The sequence below is a fragment of the Falco punctatus genome (assembly GCF_963210335.1).
Source record: "Falco punctatus genome assembly, chromosome: 17".
NCBI classification, from domain to species: Eukaryota; Metazoa; Chordata; class Aves; order Falconiformes; family Falconidae; genus Falco; species Falco punctatus.
The window spans coordinates 4,523,037-4,542,983 of NC_137597.1; the positions used below are offsets into that span (position 1 = coordinate 4,523,037).

Sequence of the window (19,947 nt, forward strand, 5' to 3'; positions counted from 1 at the left end):
ACATAAAGGGATGACAGTGCTCCAAGCCAGGGTCTTTTGCATTTCTGAGTTGGTTCTGTTAATTGGAAGGAGGGTTAAGAATCTGCAAGGTCGTTTCAATCTACATCTGACCTTCAGAGTAATCCTCTATGCCAACACCAGAGCATGTCATTAAAATGAGGCCCTCTACCATATCCCGGCATCCCTTTATTCTCTCCTTGTGCACATTAATTGCTCATAAGTTGATTTGATCTCCCTATTCTGCAAGAAGTAAATTGCCCTCTTATTTTGCCATTTTCATCCTGTTTTCTTAATTAGGCCCTTAAAAATCTCTAGGGCCTCAGCCAGGCCGCAGGCCTCATCCTGGGAATAAATTTTGATCTCAGCCTGATAAAGAGTGAGCAAACCCAGAGATTGAACAATGTCATTCTCCCCCCTCCCTCCCTCCGCGCTATTCTCTTGACATGAAAAGGCTATCAGTTTTTCCTCTGTGTTAATATAGGAAATAATTCACACTTCAGGCGTTGTTCTCTATTTAGTGTTCACACTCCCCAGATAAATCAAATCAGGGAATTTTTTTTTTTTAAAGTGTCTGAAACTACTTATTCTTTCTCTCCCCCCAGCCTCGTCGCACTCTTTTTTTTTTCCCCTCCTTCTTTTAATAAAGTTTCCAAGATTAGCCCCTGTGATTTTCCATCCTAGGAAGTCTATTTTAAGGTGGATTTTCTATTATTTTTTTTTTTTTAAACTTGTGTGTGCGTTTAGCACCATCACAGAGGGGAGCGAGGGGCAGCGGGATCCTGGCACGTGGCTCCGCAGGCAGGGTCTGCTGGTGTGGCACGGGATGAGTTGTGCCAGGCATGGGCTCAGCCCCCTGCTCAGCCCAGAAGGAACTTAAAAGCACATTTTCCCCCTTGCCCTGGGCAGGAGGGTCCCCAACCTGCTGCAGGTTTGCAAACAGGAGGTGGGAAATACCCTGCACCAAAGCCTGCCTGTACCAGGGACCCCCAGCATGGTTTTGGAGCACCCAGGGGTGATGCTAAGGCAGCTCCAGCAGTGAGGAGGGGGCAGGAAGCCCCCCCACCAGCTCCAGAGACCACCCAACGTTTAGGATAAACACCCCTAAGACAGCTCCACCATCACACTCACCCACAACCAGGACAGCCACCAAAAACCTGCCCCACTCCTGGCACCATGCTCAGCTCCAGGGACACAGCCCCTCCCAGCTCTGCTCTCTGGGGCCTTGTGACTATTATTAATTAAGGGACCAAGCCTGGTTCCAATTAAGCAATCAGCAGATGGGTCAGCACCTCACAAGTCCCAGCTGTGCTCAGCACCAGGAGCTGTGGACCTCCCTGAAGCACCCAGCTGCAGGGCTGGCACCCTTCCGGAGGGACCCTGAAAACCCCAAACCACCCCAGGACCAGCTGAATGAAAGGAACAGCGGTGCTTCCCCCCCTAACCAAGCCAAGCTTTCCTGCAAAAAGAAAAAAAAAACCCAAACACAGCCCCCCAAATCCAGGGCAGCTCCCCTGCAAGACAGGGATGCTGCTGCAGCCCTACCTCTGGGCACGGCCGTGGCATCGCTGGGAGAAAGCATCTCTGGTGCTTTAAGCATCACGACCCTCCCTCCTCCAAGATGAGAAGAAACAGCCCACGCTGCAACACTCTGGGATGTTGTAAATAAATATATTTTAATGATTCTTCTTCCATTCCAGTTCATTCTTTTATACATTTATTTATAAAACAGTAGTAAAATTTTTTAATCAGAGCACAGTGCATTAAAAAAAGAAAAGAAAAATAAAACAAACAAAAACCCCAAAAGATTAAAAAAAAAAAAAACCACGATAATAATCCACAACTGTTTACTCACAGCCGGGGGAGACACATCTCATGCTGAGCAGCGGATGGTCCTCTGCCTGCTGGTGCCCGGAGCAGGGTGCAGAGCCGGTGTGCCCCCCAGCCAGCCCCACAAGTGATGTGTACCACCAGTGAGGGCCCGGCAGGACCACCCTATAGCCACAATAATCCCAAGCGACGAGGGATTTTGTATGCCCACCCTGAAGCACCTGCACGGACCCTCTGGAGTCATCCACAGATCACCTATAGGCACTCAGCACAGCGTATGGGGTGCTGCCCCCCTGCCAGGGGGGATTATTCTCTTTGCAGGCACCAAGGGCAGTGCACGAAGGATGCCAAGGCCTCCCGTGAATACGCAGGGTGAAGCAGCCCCAAACCCACCAGCGCACAGCCCAGTGCCCCTCACCCAGCACGCCAATGCCCCCTCCGCTCCCTTCCCTGCACCCCTGCAGGGCAGCAGCCAGACCCTGCCCTGTCCCAGCGCTCCAGGACGCCTCCGACACATCCTCCCTCTTCCCTTCCCCCTTCTCCTCCCCACCTTCTGCACTTCCCCACACCCTCACGTCTGACAGGCACTTCTCCAGGGGGGCACCGGGGCTGTCCCCCACCTTGCAATCTCAAATCCAGCCATGACAGAGCAAGCTTGTCCCTCCTTGGCTGACCTTTCCCCTCACGGTCCCAACCCCGTGACATCCCCCATCCTTGGTCCAGGATGGAGTGCACCCAGTGACCCCCATCCCTGCACGGGCACCCATCGATCCACCCATCCACAGCTCGGGGGGTGATGCTGTGCTGTAGTGCAGGACCGTGAAGGGGTCTCCTCTCCCCAGCCTTTCCTCCTCTCCCTGAAGAAATTCGTGCAGTATTTTCCCTGTGAACAGCATCCCCCTCCCCTGCCCAGCCCCCTCCCCGCCACCAGCCAGGCTGAGAAGGCAGAAGATGATGCAGAGCCCAAAGCAGCCCCCCATCACCAAGCCATCCTGGCTGGGGAACAAGCTGGTGACACTGAGAAGAGAAATAAACCCGCCGAGGCAAAGGCAGAGAGCAGCAGCTCAGGTTTGGCAATCAGTACAAACCATTCCCTGGTCCCCAGGCAGAGCCTGGACCTCCGTGCCCAGATGTGGGGCAGGACATCTACTTTCAACAAGTATCCCCCAAAAAAACTGTTAAAACCCTTAATTGTTCCTCCACCTGAAGAACCAGGGCTTGGTGTTAGGGGGCAGAGGCACCTCTGTGGGGATGTCTCGAGGGAGGCTGAAGGCTGCCCAGCACCACACAGCCCCTTGTCCAGAGGCTGGAGAGGTTTTGGGGTGGTGGGTGCTGCCAAACCCCAAGGTGGGGCCCCCCACAAGGTGGGGGGTCACAGCAAGGAGTTGACTGAGCATCAAACACCCCATCCCTGCTGTTCTGGAAGCCTTCAACGTCAACCTGAATTCATAGCCAGCTCACTCGGACAACACCCCCCCGCCCCGTGCCCCGTGAATTAAACGTGCTCCAATTAACACCTCCCTCCAGCCCTGCAACCCAGCGAGGCAGCGGGTGCTCCGAGGAAGGAGGAACCATGAAGGATGTGGCACCGTGAAGCATCTGCAGGGCTCAGAGGCCACCGCTGGGGAACACTCCTTGGGGACGTGGGCTCCCGGAGCGAGATGGAAAGGAGGCAAAAAGCCAGACAGAAAGCTCTGAGCATCGTCCCTCTCCTCTCCTCCCAGGGCCTCGAAGGCTCCTGCCCGCTCTGGGGAAGGGGTTTGGTCCAGGAGGGTTTCGCTGAAAGGCAAAGCAGCCGAGCTCACACTCCCAGGCTGGGGAATCTGCAAGTCAGGCCAACGCCACAGCAAGCCAAGAAGGTCCGCTCCAGCTCCTGGCAAAAAAAAAGCTTGCGAAAGACACGGCGGTACCCGGCGAGCCTTGATCCGAGACCCCCGTTGCATAGAGATAAGGTACTCCTACGTAGATTCAAGTGCGTGGCAGGACGGGCTCCTCCTGCGAGTAAGTGCCCTGTAACTTCACTAACCAAACTCGAAGGTCCAGTCCTCGCTCCCAGCGCCAGAGCAGCTCCTCGTCACAGCATGTCTGCATCCTCCATGCTGAAGCTGCTCCGGCGACTGCTCGCCTTGGAAGCCTCCGGGGACATGGCCGAGAACAAGGGGTCGGAGGCCAGGGGCAGCATGGTGTCCTGCATCAGCATCAAGTCCAGCTCCTTCTTGGATAGGGATGGGAAGGAAGCACTGTGACCAGGCTCCAGGCTGTCCGGGAAGCCCCGGGAGCCGTCGTCGAAGCTCAGGCTGTGGGTAAAGTCCAGTTGGTGGTAGGGAGACTGGGGTGGTGGAGGCAGCGCTGGCTGCGGCTGCGATTCGGGGTCCAGGGGTGGCAGCAGTGGCTCCAGCGTCCCCTCGTCCCCGCTGGCTTCTTGCTTGACCACCTGCTGAGCCAGCTCGGCCACGTTGACGCCCGAGGGCGAGGATGTGGGCAGCCCGTGGACACGCGCCTGCATCTCCAGCTCCTGCCAAGACAGCACAGGAGGTCTTTGGTGGGGACATCGCGCACGGGGACACGGCACAGGGGCCTTCATGGAGGTGGCAGGGACAGAGGGGCCAGGAAGCTCACAGGGAAGGAGCCCACGGCAGAGGTGAAGGATGCAAAATGATGAGCCATGCAAAGCTCACCAACACTCACTGCAGTGACCTGAGCCTCAGACGTCTGGTTTGTCTGAAGACTTTGTTCCTGGTGACTTGACAGCCGTAGGAGGGAGGAGAGTCCCTGCCTGTCCCCTCGGCAGGCAGGAGAGAGCTGCTCGTGGGGCTGGAGCAGAGCGGAGGGAGAGGAGAGCACAGGGAAGCTCACCTGGATGCGGAGCAGCAGCTGCTTATTCGTCATCTCCAGACGGCGCGAGTGATTCTCCAGGTCTCGCGACCTCTGCAAGTCCTTCTGCATCCTCTTGATGTAGTCCACAGATGCCTTCAGGATTGTCCCTTTGTTCCAGCGCACGTCCCTGCCGTGCAGGATGGGAAAAGATTTGCCACCTGCATGCCAGCAACGTGTCCCCTCACCCCAACTCCACCAAAAAGCCCCTCTGCGAGTATTGCCTGCCACGAGACGCACAGCTACCCCAGCCCCCCAGAAACCACCGATACGTACAGGTCATTGGCCTTGGGGATCAGCATCCCCAACTCTTTGATGCGGTCGTTGATGTTAAACCTTCGCCGTCTCTCAACTGCGGGGTGAGAAGAAAGGGTTGGTGGTGAGGAGGCTCCGTGTCCCACAGCTCCCACTGGCCAGCACTGCTGTTCCCAGCTCACGGGGCTGGGAGCCACTCCCAGGCCCCAGCCGGACCCTCCGGCATCAGGGGGCTCGGGGTGAGAAACCTCCTGGACCAACTCTTTGGCACCCTGCTCCCATCCATCACCCCGGCAGGTCCGACCTTCCCCCAGCACTAACGAGGAGGACAACAGGGTGCCTCCTGCACCGCAGGCATTTTGCGGAGCCGGGAAAGAGGGAGCCAGGGCAGGGGGCTGAGGGGGTATTTCCTGAGGGTGAGGTGGGATGGGAAGGGGGACACAGCTCAGAGGGAGGGAGAATGAGGATGAACAGCGATAGTGAAAGGGCTGCAGGGGTCGGGGAGGGAAAGCCAGGTCACCCGTGGGCAGCCGGCGCCGAACTCACTCAGGTTGTGATTGTCTTTCTTCTGGCGCTCTTTCGCCAGGGCTCGGCTCTCAGCATCTGCAACAGAGACCCACCACGTCACCCAGAGGGGACGCGGCTGCATCTCGCCCCACGAGCATCCCGGGCTGGTGTCGGTGCGCCCCAGCACCCTCAGAGCCACCCTCCCCACCCACGGGGACAGGACAACCCTGGCCAGTTTTGGCACTCGCTGTCACTGCCAGCTCTCCGCCAGCTCTGGGGCTGGGGACGTACCTGTCAGCTCTCTCTTCTGGGTGAGGTCGGCAGGGCAGGAGCTGCTGGTGACACCTACGAGGGAGGCTGTCACTTGGGGGTCCCCGCTATAGACATTCATGTGACTGCTGGACATCGGCAGCTGAAAACCAGAGGGACAGGCAGGTTAGCTCCATCCGGGGCCGCGGGATCGGGGTTCCAGTCCAGCTGCCTGGCCTCCAGGATGTGGGTGCGCAGCCCAAGCGGGTGTAATTGCCTTCCCGGGCCCTTAAACCAGCTATAATCAGAGTCGCAAAGAAAACAGGACTTCAAAGGGCACAGCTGATCCCCTCCCACGGCCAACATCTAAAATAGGGCAGATGAATCACATCTGAGAAGGGCTCGGCAGGATGAATCCCACTGGGAAGCACAAGCTGTCATACGGATCCAACCTGGGAGATGGTGTCGCTCCAAGGAAGCTTCTGGCTGGGAAACCTCCCCTGGCACCAGCATCCCCCCACGCTGCAGCAGACGCCCGGTCCCTCCCAGCACCCCTCTCCCGTCTCTCTGGCTTTTTATAAAAGGGCTCCCAACTGTCGTTAAAGATGAGAAGAAGCTGAACTGGCTCTCGCAGTTGCAAAAGGGAGATCTCGCTGCCTCCCAGGGACGAGGCTGGTTGGGCTGGCACCCGGACATCGCTGCAGGGATGTGGCAGGACAGGTCCCCTCTGTGCCACCTCCATCCCTGCAACCATGGAGCTGTGGGACCCCCAGGCCACCCTCCCTCCCGGGGTCTGATCTCTTTCTAACACGCATCGGAAGACTCACTGTGTTGGGCATGTGGACTTCGGGGTTCATATAGCCTAAAACATCATCCAGGCGCATGATGTCATCGATGACCTCATCGAACTGAAAGGGAAAGCACAAGGTGCCAGTGGGCTTCGTTGCCCTTTCCAGCACGGTTGCCTCCGCCAGCAGCACGGTGGCATCCCCTCACCTCCCGCTCGGGGTTGGAGCTGATGTTGAGCATGGCCATGGGGCTGTTGGGCGCGCTGTTGCCCGCCGAGGAGGACATGACGTGGCTGGGTCGGATGCCGGGGGACGCGGCGGGGGGTGGCTTGGGCGAGTGGCTGACGGGGCTGACGTGGGCAGCAAACTTGTTCCCATAGGTTTCAGAGAGATAAGCCTGAACCTTCTTATCCCGCGACTTCTGCAGGTGGTACGTGGTGGGGTTTTCCAGGTAGGACTGGACCTGCAAGGAGACAAACCCTCAGGGACCCCCGCAGGGTCTCCCCTCAGCTCTGGGGTCGGGGGGACACCCCCAGCGCTGTACCTTGAGGACCTCTCCAGGCACGGGCGGTGGGGACTGGTAGTGGACGGGGGTGTTGATGGCCGGGGTGGAGGCTACCGGCATCCGCTGCTGCTGCATGTAGTTCATCATCATCTGCTGCTGCACACGCTCCCTCTCGGCCTCCTGCTGCGCTTGCTGCTTCATCAGCTCCATCCGCAGACCGATGCGGGACGCCATGGTGCAGCGAGGGGGTGGGACACGGGCGCCCACCGGGCACGGAGGTGACCCTGAGAGGAAGACACGGCACATCAGCCTATTCTGTAGCAGGGAAACTGAGGCACGAGGAGGGAGCAAACCTCCCGGAGCACCTGTAGCAGCCGGTAACTAATCCAGGACGATCATCCCAACACCAGACAGACGGGTCTGCCCCCCTGCCGCTGCTTCCCACCACGCCACCACTCTCCCTGGGGACAACCGGGGCACCCCGGGGGAGACAGCTGCGTGTGGACTCACGTACCGCCGGGTTCAGCTGGAGCCACCGATGGGCTTTGAGCCACCGATTTCCGAAACACCAGAGCAAAGCAAGAAGGGATGGGGGGAAAAAACAGAGCCTGGGAGCAGGGCGAAAGGGAAAGAGAAAGCAAGGGAAGAGCAGGAAGAAAAGGCTGGTGGGTGCCAGGAGCTGGAGGCAGGGTCTAACCCTCAGCACGGCCGCCCCAAAACCTCAGCTCCGGCGCGGGACGAACAACGCAGCTTCTGTGCGGGGCCGGCACGCGAGCGCGGGGGGAGGCGTGCGAGGCCCCCGCACGCACAGACCAGCCCTTGTTCCCCCGTACAAAGGGGACGGCGGCCCGTGGAGGGGGGGGGGAGAGGATGGCAGGGTGGGGGGAGCTGCCCAACCCGGGCTCCCCAGGGCACCACGATGGCTTTCCACCAGGCTGGTTTCCCAGGCGGGGATGGGGATGCAGGAGATGATGGGGTCTGGACCACAGCATCCACAGGGCGGGAGGGAAAGCGGAGCACAGGACCCAGAGCAAACGCTGCCAGGGGAACAGGCAGGAGCCAAACACCCAGGGTTTGCTTTGCAGCAGCGTAACCAGACAAATCTGGAGGGTTTTGCTATTTAAACACAATGTGTAATTGCAGACAAAGGGGCCGCGGTGGATACGACACACACCGGGGTTTCTGGTGAGGCATCTGAAACACGGTGCCACGCGATATCCTAAGGGGGAAATTAAATCAAGCCAGCATGGACAGCAATACGATTACATGGATCAAGAGCCCGCTATTGAACGGCAAGAGGAAGGTAATTAATTAGACATGGTGGCCCGTCTGAAGGGGGATGGGAGACGAGGAGCCTGGGACAGTTATCAATCGGAGCTTCGTTAAGACGGCTGTCACAAATGGCCTTAGAGGAGCGCACAGGGGGATGTTTGAGACGAACAAGAGCAGAGCCCTGGAAAAAGACACAGCCACGCTGGGGACAGCCCGCAGCAGATAAAACAAGACTGAAGGGGGTAAAACCACAGCTGATGCAGACGGCGAACGTAATAACCCCAAATATTAAGGGCAGGCTGAGAGGAAAAGCCTCCAAGAGCCGTGAGATGGGATGAGCCAGCACAGCGTGGAAGGACTGGCCATGCTTTGCAAACCCAGCTCACGCTGCACGGCCAGGGCAGGGAGGGGGAGAGGCGGGGGGCCATGCAAGGCTGGCATTTTTGGGGGGCTTCCAGCCCTGGCGGAGAGCAGGAAAGAGATTTCAGGCTGTGCACAAGAAACTTTGCAGCCAGACCCTATGCTCACAAGCAAGCAGCTACCCACCGCCCTGCAAAGCACGGTGAGCTGAGCACAGCCCGTGGGTGGCGGCACGGGCACCCCGGCTGGATGGGTGCAAGGAGGCGGGGGACGATGGAGAGGCTGGCACCTCTGGTGCTGGGGAAACCTGGTGTCAGGGGTGAGGACGGAGCTGCCCCGCTGCAGAGCTGGGGGAGTCCAGGCTTTTCTCAGGAAGGGCAGCCGGTACAGGGGGGCAGGGGGGTGTCCAGTAGAGCGTGCTGAGGCACAGCCACGCACGGCACAGCACCCACACACCCCCATCAGCCCCAGTCCCACCACCCTGCCCGGCTGCAGGACCCCCCCAGCACTGCCCTCTCCACTGGGAAGCTCCCAAAAAGAGGAGCTGCCGAGGGCGAGGATGGGAAAGGGTGGCCAGAGCTGGGCCCAGTAAGGAGAGGGGGAAAATTAGGTCCGGTTTAAAATAACCTGCTTAGTTCTGCTTGGCTTCCCTCCTGCCCCCTGAAACACTGAGCAGCTTCTGCTTTCGCTCTGAGTCAGCCCCGTCGGGAGGGTGGCAGCCGGCAGTGGGAAAGGATGGGGACCCTGCCGACATAACGGTACAGGCACCCCACCCCGGGGCGCACGTCCTGCCATCCCCTGGTCGGGGGGGGGGACAGAAATCAAGCAGGCAGGATGGCAGCTCCATCCAGGATGCCCGTTATTCCTGGGAAGGCATCCCAGAAAATGCATGCCCAGTGGCTCTCCCGCTGAGCTGGAGCCGTCGCCGTGCCAGAGGCAGCCCCAGCCTGGTCCCCACCTGGAGATGCCGGCGAGGGTCCGTCCCAGCGCAGGGGCAGCTGCTTGCCTGGCTCCGAGCGGGCAGCGCGGCAGGCCAGGGCATGCCTGGGCATTGGGTTTCCCAGCGGGTGCTGCCAGGGCACCTGCTGAGGCCACGTCCCCATCAGTCATGGGGAGGGAAGAGCAGGGGAGGAGAGGGAGGAAGGTGGTGGGAGGCCCCGGGTGGGTGATGGAGCAACAGGAAAGGGATGGAGAGGGACAAGAGGGGTGGGAAAGCAGGAGGAAGCAGGGAACGGGTGGACAGCCTCGGCCCCTCTCCACACCCCAACTCCACCTTTCCTGTCTGGGGGGACACAGGGTGGCTTTTCCATGGCCCAGGTGGGCTCTCGACCCCCTTGCCCCGGAGCACAGGGCACACTGCCCACCACTGCCCATCAGCAGGAGAAGCCGTGGAGCTGGGCTGACCCTGACCCTAGCTCCACAGGGAAGCCCAAAGCACCAGCCCTGGGTCAACCCAGGCATGCAGGGAAAAGGGGCAGATTTCCCAAAGGAAACTCAGCCTGTGCTCTGAAAACGCCGTGACACCGCCTCCACCTTCTTGGGGTGCAGGAAAAAGCTAAGCCCATTTCGTTGCAGGGTTGCACCCGAAATCCAGAGCAGCTTTTCGAGGGAAAACCTCCTGGGTGCTGGAGAGTGGTGGGCTCCATCAAGCGCCTGGGGGCTGCCAGGCATCAGCTGTGCTCCACCACCGCACACCAGACCCACCACCGGGACAACGTGCAGGGCTGGAGCCAGGGAATTAATCTCCCTTCAAAATATCTCTGCTGCTATTTAGCAACACGGTTATTTCTGGACCTTTCTTGCTTTTCCTCTGGGGGTGTTATTTCATCAACAGCCCAACACGCTCCCTCCGTGCCAGGGCAGCACTTCAGGGGTAGCTCAAGCCAGAGGATCCCCAGTGGCACCCAGAGCTGCCCTGACCCTCGCTCATCCCTGCAGGACTCTGCACAGCCCCGAGCTGTCCCCCATCACCCCAACCCAGGCTGTGACAGCCACCGGGACTTTTTTTTTGGAGTAACACTGGATGCTGCTCTGCTACACACCGGGCTGGGCTGCCCACGGACCCGCTGCGGAGAGCCGGCGTGGGGCACCCAGCGCCACCCCAAAGGGACAAAACACCCAGAGCAGCACCCCACCCCAGGTGTGGGTTAGAAATAAAAGCTGATTTAGCTTTTTCCAGATTTAGCCCCTGCAAAATCCAGGGGGCTCGCGTTACCCTCCCTGGGCAGCCCACCGGGAAGGGACACCCGCGCTGCCTGCCCTGCCTGCAACATACGGGCACATCCCGTCCCCACGAACGCAACACGTCTCCTGCCCAGCCCTTGGATGGATGGGATGAGCCCTGGAGACAGAGCTGAGAACCCCCAAACTCAGGGCACCCCGGCGCCGCCTGCCCAGCCCCACTCCCTCGCGCGTGTTTATTTCCCGGTCGATCGTGACCATTTATGAGCGGAAAAATCAATCGGCAGCTTCAGCCGGGAGTGGGGACCCCCGGGGAAGGAGGGGAGCTGGGGCGGGGGCCATGCCGCCCACCCACCCGCCGCTCTGGGCTGCTTCGTTGACAACCAAGAGGGCAGCGAAAAGCAAAGGGAAAAGAAAGAAGTGAGAGCAGCTCCGCTTCTTGCTACCGCCAGCAAGCGCCCACTGAGCCTTCCTTCCTCGTTTGTCATTTTCAAATGCCGGGGCGGGGGGGACACGATGGGGACGTGGGGGCCCGGCACACCCCAGCCCGGGCAGGGGGAAGCACCCACCACCATTTCAGGCAGGCGCTGGGTGGCTGGATCCCGGCAGCTGGGAGCACGGCGGGTGTTTGCTCCGCACCCAGATCTGCTCCGACAGCACCCAGCTGCCACCCAGCCAGGCACCCGCAAAGCCACCCCGTGGGTGTCCCCAGCACAGGGACAGGCTCTGCTGCCACCCTGCAGAAGGGGGACAACAGGGCAGGGGTTACCTGCGCACAGGATGGCAGGGCTGGGGGGGTCCAGGTGCCAGGGCCAGTTGGTTGCAGCTCCTCTGGGCTCCTTGCCGGGGCCAGCCCTGGTCCCGTGTTTCCTCATTTTCAGGACCCCGCTTTTAATGTGGTAGCAGCCACACGGGGTGTGCAGGGGGGTGGGGGGGAAGTTGCAAAAAACCTCCAAACCTGTTTGTTTTTCTCACTGCAACACGGGAGTTAGCAACTGAGCTGAGAAAAAGCACGGCAAAAATAGATGCAGCCACCGCCGCTGGGCTCTCCGGGATGCCAGACCCCATCGTGTCCCCTCCTGCAGTGGCATCCCTGCCTGCAAACACACTGAGGGGCAAAAGCCATCCCTTGTGACTCCAGGGGACCTGGCACAGGGACCCCTCACCCTCCGTGTGCCCCGAGCAGATGCAGACTAAGCACCAGCATCACGCAGCCAGATCTGGCCCCGCTGGGCAGCACATGTGGTCCCCTCCAGCACCCACAGCTGGTCCCCACCAGGATGGCGATGCCAGCGATGGCCAGCACCGGCCAGGATAAAGGGATGACAAGGATGCCTGTGTGACACCCCATGCAGCTGGCACGATGCCGGGGACACCCCCCACGGCCCTGTTGTGCGAAGCTGCTTTGCACTGCATCTTTGCACCGCATCCCCTTTGCAGCCATGCTGGGGGTGCCAGCGTCCCATGAGGGCACCACAGCACCTCCCTGCACACCCTGAGCTGATCAAGCTCCCCTGCTTCCCCCCTGGAGAAGCTTTCCTGGGCCAGGCCAGCAAGCCACTGCTGTGCCACCGTGCCACCATGCCAGCAGCATGGCCAGCAACCATCTACTCCCGCGCAGCTGGGACCAGCCCCCCAGTTTCTCCCTTGGGGAACTCGCCCTGACTTGGCAAGGCCACCGCGGGAATGATTTATGCCATGTCAGCATAGCCGTGGTGTCAGAGGTCGGGTAATGCTGGCACCCAGCAGGAAGGAGGCCGGGGTCCTTTCATCTTCATCGGCACGTGGAGGAGCGCAGTGCTGTGGTTGGCAGCCCCAGAAAGGGGCAGTGGCACAGGGTCCAACCCAGGGTATCAGAAGGGGATTCCTCACCATAAAGGTGGCCAAACCCTGGTAGCGGACCAACCTCCATGCTTGGAGACCCCGATCCAACACCAACGTTGGCCACACTTGGGGCTGGACCAGAGGCTCCAGAGGTCCCATCCAGCCTACGCCCCTCTGGGATGAGGATGGGGTGGTGGGAAAAGAGGGGGGACGGCCCCGTTTCCAACCCCAGAGAGCAGCATTGCCCTCCCCATCACCCACCCAGCAGGAGACGGGTCAGGCAAGAGATGGGTCAGGCAGGTGGATGGCCAGAGCCACCCCAGCCCCATCCAGAGGCACCTTCCCTGTGCGGCAAGCACGCAGCCCTGAAAGGGAGAAGGAGAAGGCGGAGGGACTTGGCAAATGAAAGCCAGGGTCAGTTGACAATGCCAGCGAGAGACTGAGTCACTGGGACTGTTTTTAGCCCTGGCATCTCAGAAACGTGGACCGCGACATTGTTAACAGGCGTTTGGGTCAGAGGCCAAATGTTTTCCCTTCCATGCGTTAAATACCGCCCCTGGAAGTGGCCCAGGTATCCAGCACAGTAAAAACATTAACGCAGGTCTTGTAAGGCAGCAGGACCCCGGCTAAAGCGGTCCCCAAACTGCCCAGGTAGGCTTGACCCACCAGGGAGGTGTCAGGGACCCAGTGGAGGGAAAAGCATCACTCCCTGGGTACCAAGAGCCAGGACTGAGCGTCCCTTGTCACAGCATCACTCCCAGGGCAGAATAAATGGGGTCCATAAAAAGGCCCCCTGGTTCTGGTGGTGCCACAGTATACCCACAGGTGCCCACCTGTGAGTGGCAGCCGTTACGGGGTTAATAATACACAGCCTTGCTCTGACACCTCTCCTTCACCCCAAAAAGCCTCTCCCTCACCCCAAAAAGCCCCTCTGCCCAGCGTGGCACACCTGGGGGACACCACGCACGCCATCCCCCTGGCTGAGCATGGCAGGTGGAGGCTGGCACCCACCAGCCGGGTCCCCAGAGCAGGGCTGGGGGAGACGGGGGGGGACACCACCACGGTGGGGCCAGATCCTGCCTCTGTGGTTCCCGCAGAGCGGCTGGCAGGGCGCAGGAGCCCTGATTGAAACATCACTGTCCGACTGACCGCCCGGGGAATTCACAGCCCGCCAGCGCAAACAGCCTGAGACAACAGGATCCTGCCCTCCCCTCCCGCTCCCCGCTCGACAGCGGCAATTAAAAATAAAAGTGTTAACAGGCAGAAGGATGTTCCTGGGGCGAGGACGAGGCAGCGGCAGCGCAGGGGCTGGGGACCCGCTGCAGCCCAGCACCACCCCGGGCTGAGTGATTAATCAGCCCCGTATCGTGTCCGTACCGTGTCCGCCTTCCAGCGGGGAGGCGCGGAGAGGAGCGGGGTGACCTTGGAGGGGCCTCGGCCACGCTGGCGGGGAGGGACGTGCCGCCACGCCGTGTCCTGCTCGCTTCGGCCAGGAGCAGGGCTCTGCGTGCAACCCCTGGCCAAAGAGCGAACCCCATCCTGCTCCAGCGCCGGCTGACTCCGGGCAACTTGGGTGTTGGTTGTTTAATTTGTTTGTTGTTTTTTTTTTTTTTTTTAAATAACTGCATAAATGAACAATAAGGGGAACTGGTAGGACAGCACCATCCTTGGCCCCCGGCTTGCTTACGGCAGGGCAGATGTCATACAGCACAGCGCTGGGATTTGGAGGCACTACATACCCAAAAATCCTAGAAACCACCCCAGAAAGTAGGGACGCTCAGCAAAACCAGCCCTTGAGCCCCAGACGCCCCAAGGTCACGGTGCCACTTGCCATGAGCAGAAGGCGCAAGGTGACAGTGGCCACCCCGTGCTCCCTCCTCCCCGTACCAAAGGCACTCCCAGCACCTCCCCATCCCTCCTCCCTCCCACCACGGCCCCATGCTGCTGGAAGGAGGTAATATTTATAAATACACCCCGTGAGTCCCCAGCACCCAGCCAGGAGGCTTCTAAGGCGGCCAATTTCATGTAACTGTACCGCAGGCGGCAGCCCCAGCGCCGCAGCCGCCCCGTCCATGGGAGCCACAGCTGTTCTCCAGCCCCAAGAATAAACAAGTTGGGGACAGCCTGTGACTTGTCCTCCCAAACAGCCCCCGGGCTCAGCCCGCTGCCATCCCAGCCCCGGCAGCACCTCTTATGCCTGGGGGGGAGCACCCAGCCATCGCCGCTTACCCGCCGAGGACAGGTTTCTCCTCTCCCCTTGCCCCCCAGCTCAGCCCGGTGCTTTCCTGCTCCGTGAAGGTCAAACTCGGTTCTCAGGAGCCCCCGCTGCCAATCCAGCCCCTGCCCTGGCACCGTGCCGCTGCAACCGGGTCGGGTCCTCGCGATGGGTGCTGCCGCCTCCCTGGCACGAGTTACACCGGTTTGACCATGAAGGAGCCCAGAGGTTCTTTCCCACCAGGCTGGGCTTTCTCCAGGCGAGATCTTCACCTGCTCTGAGCCTGGAGCTGTCCCCGAGGAGCAGCCGGGGGGGCCAGGGCTGAGCACGGCACCCACCCCGCTGCAGATAAGACGGGAGCCGCAGCCAGCGCCGAGCCCGCTGGCACCCAACCTCCGCTCCTCCCGGGGGTTTGCAAGCTGGGAGCAAGGAAAATGCTCCCTGCACGCCAGCTGGCTGCAGACCCCATTCCATCAGCCTGACCCGGCTGCAGCCCCCTCCTCACGCAATTCCCCCAAAATCTCAAGGAAAGAGCCTGGCAAAAAGCCAGAGCTGCTGTCGTCGCTTGTCCCCAAGGCTCCAAAAACTCCCCATCCCGTCCCAAAGCTCACTGCCAGCCATTGCCACCGAGGTGTCCCAGCCCCGACCCTGTGCTGTGGACCTCCTTCAGCCCCTCTGCTTGCTCCCGATGTGGCGGGGGGGGGTGGGGTGGGTCTGAAGGTGCCCAGGTCGGATGCCCCCCAGCCCTGCTGATTTTGGCACCCGGGCACTACCGCAGCAGCTGCACTAACTGTGCCGGAGGTGCAGCCGTGCACGGAAAGGAGAATTTAAAACTGAAGGAGACTCCCGGGATAACGCTGTGCCGAGGGGAAGGGACGGAGCCGGGGCTGGGTGATGGGAAACCTTCGGCTTCGCAAGTGTTTATATAAGTAAATCACTTTCGTTAGTAGTGTACATATACATATATATACATAAGACCATGTATGGGAAGGAAAGAGAGGGATGTAACCGGCAGGGAGGAAGGATGCTGCCTGGGCGTTTCAGGTTTATCTGGAAAGAAAGTTGCACTGATTTAATTAAAGGAGGGGATTTCAGCAGACAGCAGGGTGCGGGGAGTTTGTTGGGGGTTGAATGCACTTGTAGGAAGGGTGACAAAACCCCGAGAGCAACTCTTCGAGGAGTCTTTAAGATGCCTCAGCCTCCTTGCAAAGACTGTAGGCACCGTGGGGCTGGGATATACCACTGAAAGACCTCGAACCCTCCCCAGGCAACCTCGTCCAGGCGAACCCACACACCACCCGCTGCAAATCCCCTGGGCCACACTGGGGTGCTTGTCCCCCTTCTCCTGCTCCCAGCCCCATAGCACCTACCTCCCCAAAATGCCTCCCGACCCACACGCTGCACCTCCAGACACGGAGCATCGCCCATTCCCCTGGGGGCTGCTGGGCTCTCCCTCCATCCAACAGACCTACGGCACAACACGAGCTCCCGGCAGGCAGGATCTGGCCCCACACCATCCTCCTGGGCTGGATACCCCCCCCCCTCCCCCCAGCATGCCAAGCTGCTTCCAGGCAGGCACTGTGCAGCCCTGCTCACCTCTGTCACTCAGGGCTCGTTTTTCCTCTGCCTGCAGGGAAATTGTGTGGTTTCTTCCCTCTTTTTTTTTTTTCTTCTTTTTTTTTTTTGCAATTTAATATTTATAGCTTTACTCCGCTGCCTGTTTGTTCAGCAGAAAGTGAGGGGGAAGATGCCTGGAGAAGGGAAGGCTTCTCCACAGATGCTGTCAGCATCTGCTGGACAGGACTGGGGCCAATATCAGTGCCGGGATCGTGCCCATCGTTCCCATTTTTCTCAGCAATGTGCCACCTCCATCTCCAGCCAACTCCTGGAAGGCAAGGAGCAGGAACTGGAGCTCATCCTAGAGCACAGGACTCAAGCCTCCTGCATCCCTGGGCTGACCACGTCGTGGGACCCTACGTGCATGCAAATCCGCAAACCCACCCTGAGTGAAACCCAAGTGCCAGGCACCAACCCTGCAATGAATCCGGGGGAAACATCACGGCTCCTAGATGCACCAGTGGGGGGAAAAATAGGGGGGGGGGAAAAAAGGATGAGCACTTATTTCCTGTGTGTTCACAAAGAAATCATCCTTTTCATCCCTCGAAGCGTTACACCGCCAGCACCTTCCCCTGCTTCAGCTGCGAGGGTGACAAAACCACACTCATCCTGGGAATCACCGGCTTGGGGACCGGTGATCACCAGGACCGCACACCAGCTCACCGAGCTGCTGCCTCGCCTGGGCTCATGGAGGTGATGCCACCGCAGAAAGGCCACCACGGGATGCCCGTGGGGCTGGAGCCAGCATGGCACAGCGCAGCGGCAGGCACGTGTTGCACCTCCAAGCAGCCTCTGCTCTTTTATGGGTCTATAAAACAGCCAGCGCTGGCTCCCGCGGCTGGGAAAAGCCTTGTAAATCTCCCACAGCAAACAGAGGGTCAGGGAAGCTGTCATGAAATGGCCACCACGGGTCAACACCGGCACAGGGTCCAGTCACTGGATGCCACCAGGGTGCTGCCCCAGGGACGTGCCAGCGGCGCGGTGCCACTGCCGGGCTGCAGCACCCACACCAGGGACACCGCTGTGCTCAGTCAACCCCGGTAAGTCGCTCCCCCCCTACCCACCCCCCCAGCCCGGTTCCTCTTCAAGCGGGGAGCAGGGTAACCCCACGCAGGGCAGGATGAAATAGCTCCTTTTCGGTTAGGGCGGCTTGAGGTCCCCCCCAAAAAAAACCCCTAAACCAGCTGTCCCCAGGGACGGAGCCCAGAGGTGATGGGGATGGGCACTGGGAGAACTCCACCACCCCCCACCATCCCTCCGCATCCCCCAGAAAGGAGGGAGAAACAGCAATCCAAGGCTGAAATCCCCCTGCGCCATCGCTACATCAAGACCCCAGCCCCACCTGCAGCACCCCACAACACGGGGAGAGCCACGGGGAGTCAGAAGGGAATTTCTACCACCACGACACGTGCTTTTGAGGGGGGGGGGGCGGGGAACCCCCTGCATGGCCTCCCCAGCCCCATTTCCCTGCAGCAGCTGTTTCTTTCCCCGCAGGGCTGTGCCGCTTGGGCTCCAGGGCCACCCCACCCTCAGCCCTGGAAATGTCCCCCCTGCTCCGATGATTCATCACTTTGTCGCTGCACACGCAGGGCTCTTCCCTTTCCCCACAGCACGGCCGAAACCCAGCAAACAGGGAAACCTGGTCACGGCAAAGGCGATGGCAGGGCAGGAGACCGGGAACACACACGTGCCGTAAACTCGGCGCCGTGGAGCATGGAAAAAGAAATAAAGACCTGGCTGGAATCACAACCTCCAGCCCAAACACCCGGATGCTGGAGTCGCCCCATGGCAGCCAGCCCCACCCCGGAGCGGTTTCCTACTGATAAGGGCGGGAGGCAAAGCCAGCATCCCTCGGGAGGCAAAGCCAGCATCCCTCGGAAAATAAACCCAGCATCCCTCGGAAAACAAACCCAGCATCCCTCCGCACGCCGCGGGGTCAGCACGTGCAGCCGCCCACCCCCGGCCATCGTCACCCACCCCTAGAGCCTAAATCTGGTAGTTTCTCAACTCCAGCAGCCCAATTCCCAAAAGCCCACCGATCCAGGGTTTTTTTCCCACTGGATCCCCCAGCAGCAGGTAAGCGCAGGCTCAGCCGCCGCCAGCCCCGCTCCCTCCTCCGGCCGGAGGAGCAGCCGTGCATGAAGCCAAGCAAACATGGCAGGGGAAACTAAACGGGGGGGGGGGGGAATAAAAACAAAAAAAATCCCCCAAACTCCACACCTTCGCTCTCTGCTGTTATATATAAAAAAGCACAAAATCCCCCCGCCCCCCCCCCCAGTACCCCAAGGGCTGGGAACACGCAGAAGCGCTGCGATTCCTGGGAATGGGTCCTGCTCGTCCCCGGACTTGCACAGGCTTATTTATTTATCTTAAAAGAGCACAATAACCACCATATTTTCTCTCATTTTCCTTTTTTTTTTTTTTTTTTTTAAGTAAATTTCCCCATCATCTGACTCACTGAGGCTTTAGAGGGCATGAGCGTGAGGGCTGTCGTAATCTTTCCTTTTGCGATTTCTTTTGCTTTGCAATTAATTCACGAATATAATTAATCAGCGGCTGTAGGTGAAGTGCAGCCCCCTCCTACATCCCCCTCAAACTCCTGCTGGTTGCAAGCTGGGGGGGGGGGGAGCTACTCTTGGTGATCCCCTAAAAGCTGGGTGACATAGGGTACCCCCCCCCCCGGCCTTTTGCAGACCCCAAAAGCAGCAGGGTTGGGGGGCCGCCAGCTCCCGGGGGGGCCGCACTCTCCTGCTCCCCAGGCCGGGAGGAATTTGCAGCCTGTCCCGGGGGATGGGGCGGGGGGGGGGGGGGGGCACGGAAACCCCCCAGCAAACCCAGCGCTGTCAGCAGCGAGGGCTGGAGCATCCGTGCCTCAGTTTCCCCACGCGTGGGGTAAACGCGGCGGGGGCCGGGGGGGGGGGGGGGGGCGCTGGTAAAGGCGACCCAGGCAAGTCACCTTCGGCTGCCGGAGGGGCTGGCAGCCCCTGGGACCCTCGGCCTTTCGGAGGGGGCACCCGGAGACCCCCGACCCCCGTCCCCCCGGGAGTCACAGGGGTGCAGCCACAGCCACGGCCCGGCTGGAGCCTCCTGTAAGCGGGGGCCGCTGCCGGGGGCGGCCGGGGGAGGCGGGGGGGGGGGGGGGGGGGGGCGTTATTATTTACAGGAAAGGCGGAAAAAACCCAGAAACAACCCGAGTTCCAAGCACCGCGGGATGGGCCAGGGGGACACCCCGACATCCCCCCCTCCCCCCCAAACCGTGCTCCGACCCGAGGGGTCCCGCTGCACGGCCGGTCCCCCCCCGCCCCGCTGCACTCACCGGGCGGCTGCGGGGGCGAGCGGAACGGCGAAGGAAACGAAGTGCCTCGGTTCGGCCCGGCTCGGCTCGGTTCGGCTCCGCTCGGCCCGGCTCGGCTCCGCTCGGTTCCGCTCGGCCCGGCTCGGCTCGGTTCGGCCCCGCTGCACCCGCGCCGAGG

General features: G+C 60.5%; 1 protein-coding gene and 1 long non-coding RNA gene across 5 annotated transcripts; one reads left to right on the top strand and one right to left on the bottom strand.

Moving 5' to 3' along the window:
* Positions 1 to 1,654: 1,654 nt before the first annotated feature.
* On the bottom strand, positions 1,655 to 19,920 carry TFEB (transcription factor EB). Of its 4 annotated transcripts, none has more exons than XM_080367643.1 (9): positions 19,791 to 19,920; positions 7,045 to 7,289; positions 6,709 to 6,963; positions 6,540 to 6,620; positions 5,755 to 5,875; positions 5,503 to 5,559; positions 4,978 to 5,053; positions 4,684 to 4,831; positions 1,655 to 4,342 (listed from the first exon to the last, which is right to left on the bottom strand). In XM_080367643.1, the coding sequence occupies exons 2-9, from the start codon at positions 7,237 to 7,239 to the stop codon at positions 3,902 to 3,904; spliced, it is 1,374 nt and encodes a 457-aa protein (XP_080223769.1). In that variant the 5' UTR covers positions 7,240 to 7,289; positions 19,791 to 19,920; the 3' UTR covers positions 1,655 to 3,901. The 4 variants fall into 4 exon arrangements, with proteins under 4 accessions (XP_080223769.1, XP_080223767.1, XP_080223770.1 ...); XM_080367641.1 differs by lacking the exon at positions 19,791 to 19,920 and adding an exon at positions 11,588 to 11,713; XM_080367644.1 differs by lacking the exon at positions 19,791 to 19,920 and adding an exon at positions 11,592 to 11,691.
* LOC308054582 lies at positions 17,379 to 18,878 on the top strand. The gene is made up of 2 exons (XR_013924160.1): positions 17,379 to 17,514; positions 17,969 to 18,878. It is a non-coding gene; the product is annotated as an uncharacterized lncRNA (long non-coding RNA).
* Positions 19,921 to 19,947: the final 27 nt, after the last annotated feature.

Excerpts from the sequence above, each read along its gene's own strand:
- TFEB (XM_080367641.1), bottom strand. The coding sequence starts at position 11,693 with ATGAGGAAACACGGGACCAGGGCTGGCCCCGGCAAGGAGCCCAGAGGA. Across the intron at positions 7,290-11,587 it reads CCCTGCCATCCTGTGCGCAG|GGTCACCTCCGTGCCCGGTG; the intron begins GTAACCCCTGCC and ends TCTTCCTCTCAG. Across the intron at positions 5,876-6,539 it reads AAGTCCACATGCCCAACACA|CTGCCGATGTCCAGCAGTCA; the intron begins GTGAGTCTTCCG and ends TCTGGTTTTCAG.